At 39.4% G+C, this 18,154-nt stretch overlaps 1 protein-coding gene across 10 annotated transcripts in view; it reads right to left on the bottom strand.

The window, feature by feature from the left end:
- Positions 1–18,154, bottom strand: part of DOCK9 (dedicator of cytokinesis 9) — a 323,125-nt gene that overhangs the window by 12,545 nt on the left and 292,426 nt on the right. For 8 of the 10 annotated variants that reach the window (XM_089679964.1, XM_089679972.1, XM_089679969.1 and 5 more), the window contains exons 47-49: positions 3,552–3,665; positions 1,995–2,030; positions 780–926 (exon numbers count right to left, since the gene is read on the bottom strand). In XM_089679964.1, coding sequence (XP_089536090.1) covers positions 780–926; positions 1,995–2,030; positions 3,552–3,665 — 297 coding nt within the window. The remainder of the gene's footprint in view (positions 1–779; positions 927–1,994; positions 2,031–3,551; positions 3,666–18,154) is intronic. The other 2 variants (XM_089679966.1, XM_089679970.1) reach the window with 1 other exon arrangement.

Below are 18,154 nucleotides of genomic sequence, written 5' to 3'. Positions count from 1 at the left end.
TTATTGCATTCTGTTTTTGTGTAGATTTTACACAGTGTCCCACATTTTTAGAAGTGGGGTTGTAAAATCATCCACTGCACATAAGAAATCAGCTTTGTTTGGGACTTCTCACTTCTTTAAGCTACTCATACAGCTTTTCAGCTTCATAAAAGCACTAGGCAATCAAACATTGCTGTGATGCTGCCTCTCTTCACTGATGCCCATTTGCATCTGTGAACACTGCTGCTCCTACATTGTAAATGGCTGATCACTAAAATATTGCAAGGAGGAAAACCCATGCCTCCATGAGAGTACAAAGGGATTTCTAGTAACAAGGGATTTTCAGTTTTTCTAACAAATACAGCGGGTAAAATAAGTACTGAACAGGTCACCATTTTTCTAGGTAAATATATTTATAAAAGGTGCTATTGACATGAAATTTTCACCACGTTAGTAACAAACCATGCAATCCATACATACAGAGACACCAAAACAAATAAGTTTAGAAATTAAATTATGTGTAATAAAATTGAATGACACAGGGAAAAAGTATTGAACACCTCCCTTTCTTCATGTGTTCAATACTTTGTTTTGGTTTCTTTGTAGGTATGGATTGCATAGCTTGTTATCGACATGTGGTGAAAATTTCATGTCAATAGCACATTTAGAAATATATTTGCTGAGAAAAATGGTAACAAGTTCAATACTGATTTTACCCTCTGTAAGTTAGTAATACTCTAGTGAGGATTTTAAAAACTTCTTATTCAGTTGCACTATGCCAGTATAGTCCATGACCATACCTTGCCAGAATCCTGTATCATTTTCACATTTTCAGCACCAAACTTGTCTGAATACAGCTTGAGAAGGCGTTGGGAGATCTCAGACAGTGGAGTGAGCTTGGGCTCCTTGTAAATATACTCCTTCCCATCCTCTTCTTCAAAGAAACCCTGCAAAACTTATTTGGATTAGATTTTGTTCTGCTACCAAAGGGAGAAAATAAGGATGACAAAGATATAAACTCTTTGCACACAATGTAAAACATTTTACATTACAACTGAGAATTAAAAAAAAAAACAAAAAACAAAAAAACAAAAATTTGTCAATGAGAAAAAGATATAACATGGTATGATATAGTTACTGTCTAGTGACGGTGATACTGTAGTTAATCCTATCCATTAATTTTTTTTTTAATATAGGGTAATAATCATTTGTAGCCCTTTAGTTTTCTGAGGTCCTCTCTTTTGGGCAGGTCATATTGGCAGAACAGGCCTTACACCTTGTTGTTTGTGTATTACCGCTTGCAGTTCCAGAGTCAATTTTCTGTTATAATTAAGTAAGCTTACTTATGAATATTAGATTTATTTTTTAAAGTGATTTTTTGCATACGCCAGATTTCTATAGCACACATCTCTATAAACGCCCTAATTTCCTTACAAAAGATAACTCTCATTCAGATGAACTAAATGAATATTCTCAAGTAAGGACATTTTTCAGATGTCCTATTTACTTTCTTATTAAAGTCAGCCATAGATTATAATGGATGGAACTTACAGTAAAAAAAATATACAAATGCCAAAAATTTAAACCTGAATCTCTGATGCAATGTTGTCTTTATTTTTAAAGCAACTGGATTTAAAAACTGCCACCACCAACAGGCTTTGAGGAGGTCCTTAGAACTTCTTGGCCGTAGCAGAAGTGCCATGTTGGCAGCATGGTTGCTATTTGATGTTACAAATAAAAAATGAGGGACAAATGCATGATGTTTACAGGCATCTTAATTCACATTGCAAGATATAAGATTCATTTTAAAAGGGCAGTTAGAAACTGGTAGAAAGGATTAACTGAATCCAAAAATAGTGGAACTGTTTTACTGTTTTAAGTGAAATGGAGAGTAATGAACACAAGAGAATGCCACGAAGAAAACTGAAATTAAGAACAGAATTCACATCACGCCAAACTCTTTAAAGATATTGTAACTGTAGTGCCTTATGAGTAAGCCACTCTACAGGAATTACCTCCACATCTGTTTCACTGTCTGTAAACTGGTATTGCTATAAAAGCATAAGAGAGAGGAGTAAGCAGAGTAAAACGACAATCACATTGCTTTTCGTGGAATAACTGCACAAAGTTTCCTGAAAAGAAATCCTTTTTTCAGCATCCGAATGAGAAGCTTCCATAAACTTTAAGCAGAGTGTGCAGTCTAAAGAATGGCTGTGGTGCTAAGGTTTCCACATGATACAAATGGCACACCAAACTACAGCCATTCGAATTTCCAATTCATGCATTACACAGAGCAAATGTGCAAATGGAAAGACTTTACTGGTCAGATGAGAAGTGAAAAGAAATCAACCTGTTCGTGCATGGTATGCAAAATGCTGCCAACATTATAACAGCAAAGCACACAAAAGCATGAAAGAGACCAAATGTAGACTTTTCCACCAAATTCGAAAAAACTTACCGCTGCCTTAAGATAGTAGAGGAAATAGAGGAGAAACGGAAACGGTCAAAACACTTCACTTATGAATATGTAGAAGAAAACTTTCCATGCCTGACAGAAGTGTGATCCTATGACTACTAACTAGACTTTTCCTTTTGCCTTAGTGATGTGAAACACAATCGAATCAGGATGACTGCCAGGGCTTCATTTAGCAGAGAATCAGCATCCCAAGACACAGCATTTTAAAGTTGATCTTTACTGAAAGCAAGTTAAAACTGGGCAAACAACAAGGCAAGAAAACCAAGAGCTCTTAAAACAGCACAGGAGTGACATGAAAAGAGTTCTCTGCAGTCATTAAACATGAGTGGAATTTACTAAAACTGGAGCAGCTGTGCATAGTAACCATCCAGCTTCTAACTTGTTCAGTTAATTTTTGAAAGTGAAAAAGAATCTGATTGGTTGTCATGCACAACTGCACAAGACTCTGGCTGCTTCAGTCTTCGTAATTTGCCTGCAATGTCTTCTGCTCAATTAAACCCATGCTTTTAGTAAAGAGATATTTTGGAAGACATTTTATCTGAGATGGGAGTCATTTCTGAACCTTGTGAAAATTCTAACTGCTTAGCTGTTATGCTGAGCCATTGGCTCCAATACGTTCTGCATCACCAAACTAGAACAAGTGTGCAGATTTACAAAGATGTATGCAGATGAGTAAAATGTCCATTCCTACAAAATTTGCTTGGGTAAATGATTCACAGTACTGAAATAAACGGGTCAGCAAGAAAGCCAAGCAACTAACATTTTTAGATTTTGAGGTTAGTGATCATAGCCTACATGTTTCCTTCATGACAGGTCATGTTCAAACTACTTCTTCTCTGCTAGAGGGTTTCAAGCCTTAGTCTAAATAATATGAAGGGCTGAACAGCTGCTATTTGCAGATGTGTGAAAGTCTTTGCTCCTTCAGAAAACCAGTATAATTTATCCAAGTGTATGGAACTTCCATTTTTTTTAATATCACTAATGATAATGACTTGGGGAGAAACCAGTGAGTCAATAGTACTTCATGAGTAGAAACCATCATTGATGTAATAATCATAAATTATAAATTAGATAAAGAAAGGTGGATAATCCTTACTTGTCCAAAGAAGGCCACTCTAAAATAGGTCCCCAGAAGTCTCTTGCCTGTATGCATCACTTCCGTAACCTTGCTGTAAGCCCGATGAAGAGTGTCATATAAATGAGCGAGTCTCTGTTAAAAAAAAAAAAAAGTTTCCAAATTAGACTGTAGGGTAAGGAATCTGATGGTAAAGAAAGGAAGATTAAAGTGTTAAAGGCACAACAGTAAAATCAGTCTGTATATGCAGTAAAGCATGCTCACTGTGGAACCTAAAGGTTTAATCCTGTCAGCATTACATTATCTGCATAACCAAGGTCACCAAATAAAAGCCTAAATATGAGGGTAGTTTAGTATGACTAAAACGAAAGGTAGCAAACAAAACATACAGTATCTCACAGAAGTGAGTACACCCCTCACATTTTTGTAAATATTTTATTATATATTTGCATGTGACAACACTGAAGAAATTACACTTTAATACAATGTAAAGTAGTGAGTGTACAGCTTGTCTAACAGTGAAAGTTTGCTGTCCCCTCAAAATAACAGCACACAGCCATTAATGTCTAAACCGCTGGCAACAAAAGTGAGTACACCCCTAAGTGCAAATGTCCAAACTGGGACCAAAGTGTCAATATTTTGTGTGGCCACCATTATTTCCAGCACTGCCTTAACCCTCTTGAGCATGGCGTTCACTTGAGCTTCAAAAGGTTGCCACTGGAGTCCTCTTCCACTCCTCCATGACGACATCACGGAGCTGGTGACCTTGTGCTCCTCCACCTTCCGTTTGATGATGCCCCACAGATGCTCAATAGGGTTAAGGTCTGGAGACATGCTTGGCCAGTCCATCACCCTTACCCTCAGCTTCTTTAGCAAGGCAGTGGTCGTCTTGGAGGTGTGTTTGGGGTCATTATATTGGAATACTGCCATGGGAAGGAAGGGGATAAAGCTCTGCTTCAGGATGTCACAGTACATGTTGGCATTCTTTGTTCCCTCAATGAACTGTAGCTTCCCAGTGCCGGCAGCACTCATGCAGCCCCAGACCCTGACACTCCCACCACCATGCTTGACTGTAGGGAAGACATACTTGTCTTTGTACTCCTCACCTGGTTACTGCCACACACGCTTGACACCATATGAACCAAATGAATTTATCTTGGTTTCATCAGACCACAGGACATAGTTCCAGTAATCCATGTCCTTAGTTTGCTTGTCTTTAGCAAACTGTTTGCGGGCTTTCTTGTGCATCATTTTTAGAAGAAGCTTCCTTCTGGGATGACAGCCATGCAGACCAATTTGATGCAGTGTGCGGTGTATGGTCTGAGCACTGACAGGCAGACCCCACCACCCCTTCAACCTCTGCAGAAATGCTGGCAGCACTCATATGTATTTCCCAAAGACAACCTCTGGATATGACCACTGAGAACGTGCACTCTAATTCTTTGGTCGACCATGGCGAGGCCTGTTGTGAGTGGAACCTGTCCTGTTAAACCACTGTGTGGTCTTGGCTACTGTGCTGCAGCTCAGTTTCAGGGTCTTGGCAATCTTGTTATAGTCTAGGCCATCTTTATGTAGAGCAACAATTCTTTTTTTTCAGATCCTCAGACAGTTCTTTGACATGAGGTTCCATGATGAACTTCCAGTAACCAGTATGAGAAAGTAAGAGCGATAACGCCAAATTTAACACACCTGCTCCACACTCACTGCTAATACCTTGTAACACTAACGAGTCACATGACTTCGAGGAGGGAAAATGGCTAATTGGGCCCAATTTGGACTTTTTCAGTTAGGGGTGTACTCACTTTTGTTGCCAGCGGTTTAGACATTAATGGCTGTGTGTTGAGTTATTCTGAGGGCACAGAAAATTTACACTGTTATACAAGCTGTACACTCACTACGTCACATTGTAGCAAAGGGTAATTTCTTCAGTGTTGTCACATGAAAAGATAGAATAACATATTTAAAAAAAAGTGAGGGGTGTACTCACTTCTGTGAGATACTGTATCTGAATAAAGTCAGACAAAATACAATCTAATTAAATGTGATTTCTGAAGCAGCTGCATCAACCCATACAGGTGAAACTCGAAAAAATAGAATATCGTGCAAAAGTTCATTTATTTCAGGAATGCAAATTAAAAGGCGAAACTAATATATGAGATAGACTCATTACATGCAAAGCGAGATAGTTCAAGCCGTGATTTGTCATAATTGTGATGATTATGGCTTACAGCTCATGAAACCCCAAATCCACAATATCAGAAAATTAGAATATTACATGCAATCAATAAAACAAGGATTGTACATAGAACAATATCGGACGTCTGAAAAGTATAAGCATGTATACAGTTGTGTTCAAAATAATAGCAGTCAGACATCACTAACCTGATCAATCACTGTTTTTGGTAGAAATGATATTTCTACATGGCAAATAATTTACTAGCAGGTGTAGTAGAGTAATAGAAATCAAACAGACCCAACAGTCATGACATGCATGCTGCTGATTCTGTGTAATTGAATCACTCATTGAAAGGGGCATGTTCAAAATAATAGCAGTGTGGAGTTCTATTAGTGAGGTCATTCAGACTTTGAAAAACAGGTGGCAATTATTGCCCTTATTTAAGGAAGGCAGGAAATGTTGTACATGCTGGTTACAGTGCATTTCTCTCTGAAATTCTGAGGAAAATGGGTCGTTCCAGACATTGTTCAGAAGAACAGTGTACCTTGATTGAAAGGTTGACTGGAGAGGGGAAAACATATAAAGAAGTGCAGAAAATGATAGGCTGTTCAGCTAAAATGATCGCAAATGCTTTAAAATGGCAACCAAAACCTGAAAGACGTGGAAGAAAGCGAAAAACTACTATTCGAATGGATAGAAGAATAGCCAAAATGGCAAGGACTCAGCCAACAATCAGCTCCAGGAAGATCAAAGAAACTCTAAAGTTACCTGTGAGTACTGTTACAATTAGAAGACGCCTATGTGAAGCCAAGCTATCTGCAAGAAGCCCCCGCAAAGTCCCACTGTTGAAAAAAAGACGTGCTGAAGAGGTTACAATTTGCCAAAGAGCACATTGACTGGCCTAAAGAGAAATGGCGCAACATTTTGTGGACTGATGAAAGTAAGATTGTTCTTTTTGGGTCTAGTGGCCAGAGACAGTTTGTCAGATGACCCCCAAACACTGAATTCAAGCCACAGTGAAGACAGTGAAGCATGGTTGTCCAAGCATCATGATATGGGGATGTTTCTCATACTACGGTGTTGGGCCTATTTATCGCATACCAGGGATCATAGATCAGTTTGAATACACCAGAATACTTGAAGAGGTCATGCTGCCTTATGCTGAAGAGGAAATGCCCTTGAAATGGGTGTTCCAACAAGACAACGACCCCAAACACACCAGTAAACGTGCAACATTTTGGTTCCAGACCAACAAGATTGACGTTCTGGAGTGGCCAGCCCGATACCCGGATCTTGATCCAATAGAAAACTTGTGGGGTGACATCAAAAATGCAGTTTCTGAGGCAAAACCAAGAAATAGAGAAGAACTGTGGAATGTAGTCCAATCATCCTGGGCTGGAATACCTGTTCACAGGTACCAGAAGTTGGTTGACCCCATGCAACACAGATGTACAGCAGTTCTCAAACAGTGCTTATACAACTAAATATTAAGTGATTCAAAGGAAAGCAAAATCTTCAAACATTTTTCAGTTTATATAGTGAATGTTTGAGTTTGTAAAGAAGAATACAAACACTGCTATTTTTTTGAACAGTCTAATATTCACTTTTCTTCCATTTTTTTTAGAGGAACAACACAAATTTGATATATTTTTCTTCATGTTTTGATTTGGAATAGAATGTGTAGTGTTCCCAATGCATTTGCGTGTATGGAAATAAAAGCTATTAGAAGGATTTTGAGCTTTATTCACTTTTTCAACACACTGCTATTATTTTGAACACAACTGTATGTACTTGGTTTGGACCCCTTTTGCAGTAATTACTTCCTCAATGCGGCGTGGCATGGAAGCTATCAGCCTGTGGCACTGCTGAGGCGTTATGGAAGACCAGGATGCTTCAATAGCGATCTTCAGCTCTTCTGCTTTGTTTGGTCTCATGTCTCTCATCTCTCTCTTGGCAATGCCCCATAGATTCTCTATGGGGTTCAGGTAAGGCGAGTTTGCTGGCCAATCAAGCACAGTAATCCCACGCTCATTGAACCAGGTTTTGGTGCTTTTGGCAGTGTGGGCAGGTGCCAAGTCCTGCTGGAAAATGAAGTCAGCATCCCCATAAAGCTGGTCTGCGGAAGGAAGCATGAAGTGCTCCAAAATCTCCTGGTAGACGGCTGCATTGACCCTGGACTTAATGAAGCACAGTGAAACAATACCAGCAGATGACATGGCTCCCCAAATCAACACAGACTGTGGAAACTTCACACTGGACTTCAAGCATCTTGCAGTGTGTGCCTCTCCATTCTTCCTCCATACTCTGGGTCCTTGGTTTCCAAATGAGATGCAAACATTGCTCTCATCAGAAGAGAGGACTTTGGACCATTGAGCAACAGACCAGGTCTGTTTTTCTTTAGCCCAGGTAAGACGCTTCTGACGTTGTTTGTTGTTCAGGAGTGGCTTGACAAGAGGAATGCAACATTTGAAGCCCATGTCCAGGATCCGTCTGTGTGTGGTGGCTCTTGATGCACTGACTCCAGCCTAAGTCCACTCCTTGTGAAAGTCCCCAACACTTTTGAATGGCCTTTTCCTGACAATCCTCTCCAGGCTGCGGTCATCCCTGCTGCTTGTGCACCTTTTTCTTCCACACTTTTCCCTTCCACATAACTTTCTATTAATGTGCTTTGATACAGCACTTTGGGAACATCCAACTTCATTTGCAATTACCTTTTGAGGCTTTCCCTCCTTATGGAGGGTGTCAATGATGGTTTTCTGCACAACTGTCAGGTCAGCAGTCTTTCCCATGATTGTGATTCCTACTGAACCAGAGTGAGAGACCATTTAAAGGCTCAGGAACCCTTTGCAGGTGTTATGGCCTAATTAGCTGATTAGAGTGGGACACTTTGAGCCTAAAATATTGCTCCTTTTCACAATATTCTAATTTTCTGAGATTGTGGATTTGGGGTTTTCATGAGCTGTAAGCCATAATCATCACAATTATGACAAATCACGGCTTGAACTATCTTGCTTTGCATGTAATGAGTCTCATATATTAGTTTCACCTTTTAAGTTGCATTACTGAAATAAATGAACTTTTGCACGATATTCTAATTTTTCGAGTTTCACCTGTATACTACATGATTGATCGTGAAACCCTATCTTTTCCATGCACATACATCTGAAGAAAAAACAAAGCTACCAATATTTCTTTGCCTTTGGGTTCTACAAATGATAAAAGTCTAGGGTTATTCACAATTGTCTTTTTAAATCAGAGAATATTTACTTGAAATATCATCAAATGTATTAATTTCTCAACTGTTCGTATATTTTTCTCTCTCTTACTTTCTCTAAAAGGGTCAGAAGACTGGGAATGGAATTCAGAGAAGTGTTTGGGGATACTCAATTTATATTTCCCATCTTCCACTGCGCGCCTGTGTTCTCCAAATCTTTGGCACAATGTTCTAGTAGTGCAACCGACAAGGACAGGATAGGCAGTAAATCAGAAACTCAGAGGAACAGTTGTAAAACTCTTCTAAATTCTAAATTATAGGTTTTACCTTTGGAGGAAAACGGTTTTTGTCCACATAGGACATGTTTGCATGTTAGGCATTTGGGTTTTTTGCACTGGTACATGCGTATGATAGACAAGAAAGTGGGCATAGGGTTAGTGGATGTTTTGGATGTTTTTAGTTTGCTGGGGACTAGTTTGCTTTTCATGTTGCGGGTCCTTCTGTATGATAACTTGGGTATGCTAGGGATAGACGACTTCAGGTGGGAGTCCTCCATTAGGATTCCCAGGTGTTTACAGTGGAGGGGCCTAAGCATGACGCCGTGAGCAGCATGTGCTCCAGGCACCCACCAAGTTTGAATGTGACAGGAGTGAAGCCCTGTCCCTTGCTGCCCGACAATTCAACATCGGAACGCCGGAACCCACAAGAGCTGTCCAGTGGAGAGGGTCAGAGACCGTTTGGCGGGGTCTCTAGAGCGAGGAGGACAGACCTAGGAGACAGAGTGGTGGAGGACCAATGTGTGGCGGTGGGGTGGAGTCTGGAGATTGAGCCAGCTTGAAAGTGGAAGGAAGAGGAGGGAGCTGACAGCCAAAGGAGACAGCAGAGAGGATTTCCCACACTGCATATGGGATTTCCCACACTGCAGGGGAGCCATAATGGTCCTGAGAGCTGGGAGGCTCGACGGATGACGATTTGCCTGAGTATTTTTGCCAGAGTACAGGCAGGACATCCCCCCTTGGAGGAGAAAGCATATAAAAAAGGAGATCTTGAGCCCCCTTGAACCCTAAATAAAGTACAGGGAGTCCCCCGTGAAGTTGGAGATCGGATGTGGAGAGTATGATGGAAACCACTGAGTGAATAGAAACCTGCCAACTCCCAGAAAGGTTGGCATAGAAGGTGATGGTGAGTTGCCGTGAGTAATGGCAGGACTTGCAATTCTGTTGTTATAACTGATGTCTATGCCATGTTGACAAAGTATAGCTAATGTGCTGGAACTGGACGGGGCACAGAAGACTGTTTCCGGGGGGGGGCCTCTTTTCTCTTGCCTTTTGTTCCCTTGGATTGACGCTGGATTGGTTTTACCGCCGCTGTGGCCCAAGGTAAGAGAAAAATCAATAGAAATGAAAGAAGACTTTCCCGGACGGGATGACTGTACGACAGAAAACAAAGAGCACCAAGGCAGAAATAAATGGATGAATAAATTACTTTTAAACTGACAGCCATAGGAAGATGGGGACCACGAGAAGAGTAACAATGGAACGGACCAAAAATGAAGGGCAAACAACTAAAGGAGGGGGTGCAAAAACCCCCCAACAGAATGTAAAGGCTACAACAATAAAAAATGATATGCCCCTACAGGAGAAAATCCCAGAGAACCGATCTATGGAAAAACAACAAACTGGAAAAAGTGGAACTGATGGAGATCATTCCAGACTGTCAGTAGGGTCTCGGGAAGAGAAACAGATAAAATAAATCAATAAGTGGGGAAAGTGTAATGGATCAGAGTACCTTGGAACAGCATGGATCCATGTTACAAATTTCAACAAAAATAGCCATGGCGGAAACGTTGGCAAAAATGGAGCAGTGTCTGAAAAATTAGATGGTTGTACTACGCAATGATCTGGGATGAATATTAACGAGTTTGGAAGAGGTAGAAGAGGGAGAGGAAGTTCATACTCAACTGATGAATAAATTGAAGACGCAGATAGAGGAGATGCGTAAAGAACAGAGAAAACTAGCATATAAAATAGAGGATCAGGAGAATTGGGATAGAAGGAAGAATTTAAGGATCCGGGGTCTCCCAGAAGAAGATCAAGTTGAGGACTTAGAAGAGAAAATAAAGAAAGCATGTAGCTCCATAATGGGAAGACCAGCGGCAGAAAAATTTCATATTGAAAGAGCACACAGGTTTAGACGGCCAGCTGGAGTTCCGATGGATCACCACATAGATGTGATCGTTCGATTTCATAATTATGCAGATAGGGAAAGAATATGGAAAAAGTTGCGGGACACTATTGAAATAAAATGAGGAAACAAAACTAAATATTTTTGCTGACATTTCTACAGAGGCACTGGCAAGAAGAAGATCTTTGAAACCATTTTTGGAACATATGAGAGAGAAAAAGGTCCATTACAATTGGGGATTCCCGGCATGTTTGATCGGCTGGAAAAATGGGAAATCGGCAAGACTGAGATTCCTTGAAGACTTTAGTGACTTTTGTGAGAAACTGGACTTACAAAAAATAGATCTTTATGGGTGGTCATTAGGGAGGGATGAGAGTAGGGGCAGAGGGGGGGAAATGGCAGCAAGTAATGAGGATCAAGTAGGGAGGTAGGAGGTCGAGGGGGTTGGCAGAAAAAAGCGGTGGGAGGCTAGAATTTTTTTTCTTTTTTTTTGGTGAATGGTATAAGAAAGCCTTTTTTTTGTCTGTCTGACCCACGCCCGGCTGAGAAATAGATTACCCAGCCCTTGATAAAGCCACGCATAGGAGTTGTAAGGGTAGGGAGGGAAAGAGAGGTTAAAAGGGAGAAATTTGCTTTGGCAGGCAGCCCGGAGGACGAACACGCTGTCAGACTCCAATCTAACTAATGATATGAACTAGGGATTGGAGTGGATGTGTGTGTTCAGAGTCTCATCCAAAATTCGGAATAATTTGTGGAAAATATCCACAACAGATTCCAGGCCATCAAGTAGGCCACAAGGGTTTTAGGGAAGGGAAGCTGGGGGGAGAAGGGGGGGGGGAAGAATAAAGGGGGGGGGGGTTGGATGGGGGGAGATGGTCCAGTCAAGTTATCTATATCTGTGTCCACGGTGTAGGTAAAAGGAGAGAGAAGGAATTCTACAAATGAGCTTGCTCAAGTTTATGACATATAATGTGAAAGGCTTAAACTCTCCGACAAAAAGGCATCAGATCCTTAGGGAAATATACCAACATGCTATAGATGTAGTGTTCTTGTGAGAGACACCTTTAAACTTTTGATACAAATGTTAAGTTATACTCGAAGTACTATCCAAAATGGTATTATGCAAATTCCCCAGTTAGAAGGGCTAAAGGAGTGGCAATTGGGTTCTCAAAGAATGTGAGCTTCAACTTAAGAGGGGAGAATGGAGGACCCAGAGGGTCGTTTTTTATTTCTGAAGGGGAAACTACAAGGAGTGGAGTATACACTAGTTAATGTATATGGCCCAAATAAAAACCCAGTAACATCCTTGGAGGGTATGTTAAGCAAAATCTTTGAATATAAAAAGGGGAGTCTGGTTGTGGCAGGAGAATTTAATATGTGCTTAGACCCACAATTGGATGCATCTTCCAGTACAGTAAGAGAGGGTGGCAGAAAATTAAAATCATTGAACAGGTTATTATATCAAGGCCAACTGCTTGATACTTGGTAAAACATCCAAGAGAAAGAGATTATACCTTCTTCTGTCCTGTACACTGAATGTATTCAAGGTTGGATTACATATTGATACAGCATAAACAGCTGGAGCTGCTGGTGAGTTCCAAAATAGAGGTTACAACCAGCTCTAACCATGCTCCTGTCACAGCGAGACTTTGGAGTGGTGTAGAGCAGGGTAGGACAAACTTTTGGAGATTAAATGAGACACTCATACAAGAACCTGAAACAGTAAAAAAGATGAAGCAGGAAATCAAACAATTCTTTGAGCTTAATGAGACCAAGGATGTTATGGCAGCTACAGTGTGGGAAGCCCATAAGGCATATAAAAAGGGGCATATTGATAGCAATAGAGGCAAGAAAAAAAGAAAGAAGGGGGAGAAAAAATAAAGATGGAGGTGATGGAGGAACTATATAAATTAGAACATTTGCATAAAAAGAATAAAGGTATGCACATATTTCAGAAAATAATCCTTAAAAAAAGAATAAAAGATCTTACAGAACAGGAAGTGAGGAGGATATTTAATAAGGTATCTAAGGAAAGATATCAATGGGGGGAATAGACCTGGAAAACATTTAATGAAGAGGTCAAAAGGAAAAGAAAGCAAAACATTTTATAGACAAAATACAAACTGATAAAGGAGATCTAGTGTATTCCACTACTGATATTGCGAATCGGTTCCAAGAATATTATAGTAGGCTTTATAATGCAAGTTCCAGAAACCAAAAAGAAATGGAGGATGAGAAGAAGAAAAAGAGGCAGAAATATTTAAAAGATGGCTAGAATAGCAGAAGGTAAACTATTGGATCTAGAATGAACTATAACCCCGGAGGAAGTTAACATGGCATTAAAGAATACAGCCTCAGGAAAGAGTCCTGGGCTGGATGGATTCATTGTAGGTTACTTTCAGATTTTAGGGACCAGAAGATCTCTAAATTTTTTTTTTTTTTTTTTTTTAGAGTATATGAATGCAATAGGGGAAGGGATGTAAATGAAGAAGAATCATTACAAGCACATATAACTATCATACTCAAAGAAGGTAAGGATAGTACACAGTGCGTGAGTTATAGGCCATATCTTTATTAAACGCAGACACAAAACTATATGCTAAGGCCATGACAGAGAATGAAGGGGCTAAGGCAGAAATAGATACATCTGGATCAGGTGGGATTCATCCCTGGAAGAAAGGGAAGGGACAATGGTCTAAGATCATCGCTCTTATTGCAAAAAAATGCCGGAAGGCATTCGATAAGGTGGACTGGGGATTTACCGTATGTTTGATATGTTAGAAGTTCTGGCAATAGGGCCCAAAATGGTTAATTGGATAAAAGTGCATTATAATGGTCCCACCGCAGCGGTGAAGGTTAATGGATCCCTTTCCCAGTCATTCAAAATGTATACTGGTACAAGACAAGAATGTCCGCTATCCCCTTTGTTGTTTGTGTTATCATTAGAACCTATTCTAGCAAAAGTTAGACGGAGTGCAGATATAGCAGGAATAGGATGGGGAAGGTGGAGCACAAGATGGCAGCATATGCAGATGATATGTTATTTGATATAGTAAAACCTAGAATAACACTACCCAATTTAATGAGACTCTTAAAACAATATGGAGAGCTGTCAAATTTGAAAATAAATCCAGCAAAATCAGAGATCCTAAATATCAACATCCCAAAACAAGAGATGCTGAGTCTTCAAAGGGAATTTCCATTCTCATGGAAGGATAAAAAGATACGTTATTTGGGAATAAAATTAACAAACGCAATAAAAAGTTTATTTCAGGGAAATTATGTCCCCTTAATAAAGGAAATAAAGGAGGAGTTGAGGAGACTTTCAAAGGGGGGCGATTGCTGGTTAGGTCGTATAAACTTGGTAAAAGTAGTGATAGTCCCAAAAATTCTATATAAGTTCCACATGCTCCCAATAAGTTTGCCAGGGTCTTTTTTCAAGGTAATAAAGTTGATACTCAGGTTTATATGGGCAAATAAGAAACCAAGAATTAGACATGAGGTACTGTGTAGGGTAAAAAAGAAAAGGGGAATAGGGTTGCCTAATTTTAGAAAATATTATTTAGCGGTTTTATGATCACAAAAAGTTGATTGGACATTTAATTCACAAGCAAAAGGGTGGGTAATTATGGAAGGAACAGAAGGCACCATTAGGGAAGATGGCATGGATACTACATAAATTTTGTTTATTAGATGAAGGTATGAGTTCTCACAAAAATAGTACTAAGGGTTTGGGATAGAATGTATAAGCAGAAAGAATGGGAAAATAATTCAGTATTGATTCCATTGGTGGGCACAGAGTATTTCCCCCCGGGGAAAGATATAATTTTTGGTAAATGGATTAAGGATAGAAATGCATGTTTGAAGGATATTTTGATTAAGGGGAACTTATACACGTATCAAGAGTTAAGAGAGAAAAGTTATTTATTTGTCACATTAGATGAGTGGAGGTATGGGCAATTAAAACAGTTTCATTGCTCCCCCATCCATTGAGGATTGGGGAGGATATGTACCCATTTGAAAAATTGATGAATGTTAACATATTTCCGAAACATATTACTTCTAGGATATATAAAATCCTTTTAGATATGGAGTAGATCTTCCCAGGTTTTTGGAAAAATGGGAAAGGGAGTTAGGAACAAAATTAGATGTACAACAATGGAACAAAATATTTAATTTTACACATGAGGTCACAGTATCTGTCACCTCATGTGTAAAATTAAATATTTTGTTCCATTGTTGTACATCCCATTGATGCTTTACCTTTTTGTTGGAGAGGTAGTGGTAAAAAAGGTACAAATGGCACACACTTGGTGGGATTGCCAAAAAATACAAGAGTTTTGGAAGGAAATAATTCACAGCATTCAGGAAATCAGTGGAAATATTATACAAATAAACCCGTGGATGTGTATTTTATTTGGAGCCTGTAGCCAGTAATAGTAAAAATAGGATATTATACTATCTAATTAGCGCTGCCAAGGACCTGATCCCTAAGTTCTGGCAAGTGTTGGAGCCACCCAGAATTAAGGATTGCTTAAACAGAGTGGAAAATATTTTTAGAATGGAGGAGTTGTGTCATGCGGTGGAAGATAAAAAAGAAGAACTTGGGAAAGTGTAGGGCTGTTAGAATCTAAAACATCTAAGAGATATTTGTAATGGATCGAGAGTTAGGAGAAGAAAAAAAAGAGAGAATATGATGAAGAACATGAAAAGTGAAAATGGGTGAGAAAGGGATACAGATAAGGATAGATGAAAAAAAAATAAAAAAATTCCAATTTTTTAAGGCTTCATCATGCTATTGATCATTTATTTTTAATTTCATGATCTTATGCTTTTTTATTTTTCATTTTAATCTCCGCAGGACCCTTATGGTTTATGTTATGCTAGCAATACTGTCCCTTTATGAAAGCCCCCAGTTTCAAAAAGTTTGATTGTAAGTATCATATATATATATATATATATATATATATATATATATATATATATATATATATATATGTATATATATATCCTTTCAAAGCATCCTGTCGCTTCATGTCCAGAACTATGTACATTTATACTACCTAGTCACCATAGTGCATATAGTCAATCTTATCTGATAACAACAATGTAGTCGGCCTTGCGATCCCATGCTCCGGCCACCGGCACTGCCTATACAAGCCTCAACTAAGACGGCTGCCGGATCGGACTGAGGAAAGAGCGCGCATGCTCCGACCACGTGTCATATTTGGAGATCCGGTCCCGAGAGACGCCATTGTACAGAGCCTCCCTACACTTCTCTGCTACCCCCCGGGCCCTGGAAACCACCGGAACAGCAGGGACATACAGAAGTACCGAACAGGGCCATCAGTATCACCGGACCTCTCACATATCGACATGCCTGTTTTTATCCTACTCTTGTGAGTGTGTTTTTTTATCATTAAATCAGCCTGCTTTTTAACAGTCTACATTTAGGGTGGCGCAACTGTTTCTCTTTTTGTTCTATCTTTGTTCCAGATTTATATCCATTCCTAATCTCTACAGCAGGATGTGCCTATATAAGTATCCCCTATTCTGCCATAGTTGATGGGCAGTTGCCTGCAGTTTGAAATTTAAAATGGAAAAGTAATATTTAATAATAAAATGGATTTTGTAGAAATAGATGCACCTAACCTTAACACCCCGGTCACATCAAGAAGTGACGTAACAGTCTTTTGCTTCCACTGTGTGATTAGATGCTTATCTAAGAGGTGGGAAGCCTCACTTTCGTCATTTACTGCTTGTGCTTCTAGAAATACAATGCATTTCAGAGCTTCCGGAGCTAAAGAGGGCAAATTGTAGGTGCCCACTTAGCTGGTGCCTCTGTGACTGAGGTTGGCAATTTATTTGCCATATTACAAGGTACAGTATTAATGGTTACTAACCAAAAGCTCCGTATTACTAGCAGAGCATGCAGTAAATGAGGAAAGTGAGGCTTCTCACCTGTTAGCTAGGTGTCTCATCACACAGCGGAAGCAAAAGAATGTTACATCACATCTGCTTTTAACGTGAAATGGGTCATCACTTTCACACCTGCAAATCATGGAGTGTTACCATTTTTTTTTTGTCTAACCCCCGTACTTCCTCTCAAATGGATATCTAAGCTGTGTCTATCAACATAGCTCAGCTCGCAGTGAGAAAACTTGTAATGTGTTTGTCAGTACAGTTTTAAGACATGGGTCAAATCTCAGAAAATCTCTGCTGAATAACAAATTTTAATTAATCAATTTTTGTAGCAGAGGAAACAAAAAATGACATCAAAAAGGTGAAGATTCACTATGTTATGAGGAACATCTAGAAATGTTAATAGGGCCTAAGCAGTAGCCTGAAAAATGTATCATAGGAGATATGGTGATATCTCCTGCATGCTGCTTACATTTCTCCATGCCGAAGGCTCTGATATAAGGAAGCAAAAGCCTGCTTCCAAAATAGGCTGCCTCTACATAGTGCACAAAAAGACATAGGGGAGATTTACTAAAACGAGTGCATTCAAAATCTGGTGCAGCTCTGCATAGTAACCAATCAACTTCTACTGTAGGTTTTATTGTCAAAGCCCAATTGAACAATCTGAAACTAGAAGCTGATTGGTTACTATGAACAGCTGCACCAAATTCTTTGTGCTCCGGTTTTAGTAAATATCCTCTTTTGTAATGTCAGTAATAGGGGAAAGATTGGCTGCAGGGAAACCACAGGGAATACTGGTGACTAGTCTTTTGACTGATCTTTTTTTTTGTCATTTTATTAAAACACAGAAAATTGTGGGGAATAAAAAGAACACCCAATTTTAAAAGAAAAAGCCATGTGAAGGAAAAATATATATATAAAAGAAAAAAAGTGTTTTAGTAGCAAAACATCATTAAGCTCAAACTATATATGCATCTAAAGTAAATCATAAGTTTCATTTTTTTCTGGAAAAACTGAGTTATTCTCCCTTTGGCCAATTGGACACCATCGCTTTCAAGGATTAATAAAAATGTTCAGGAATGGGGAGGCGCGGGGGCCATGTTTGAATGTATTTGGAAGGTTAAGCTA

The sequence above is a fragment of the Staurois parvus genome, unplaced genomic scaffold (genome assembly GCF_062004578.1).
Source record: "Staurois parvus isolate SC_StPar_1 unplaced genomic scaffold, SC_StPar_1.0 ptg000233l, whole genome shotgun sequence".
NCBI lineage: Eukaryota > Metazoa > Chordata > Amphibia > Anura > Ranidae > Staurois > Staurois parvus.
This window is presented reverse-complemented; position numbering and strand designations above follow the sequence as displayed.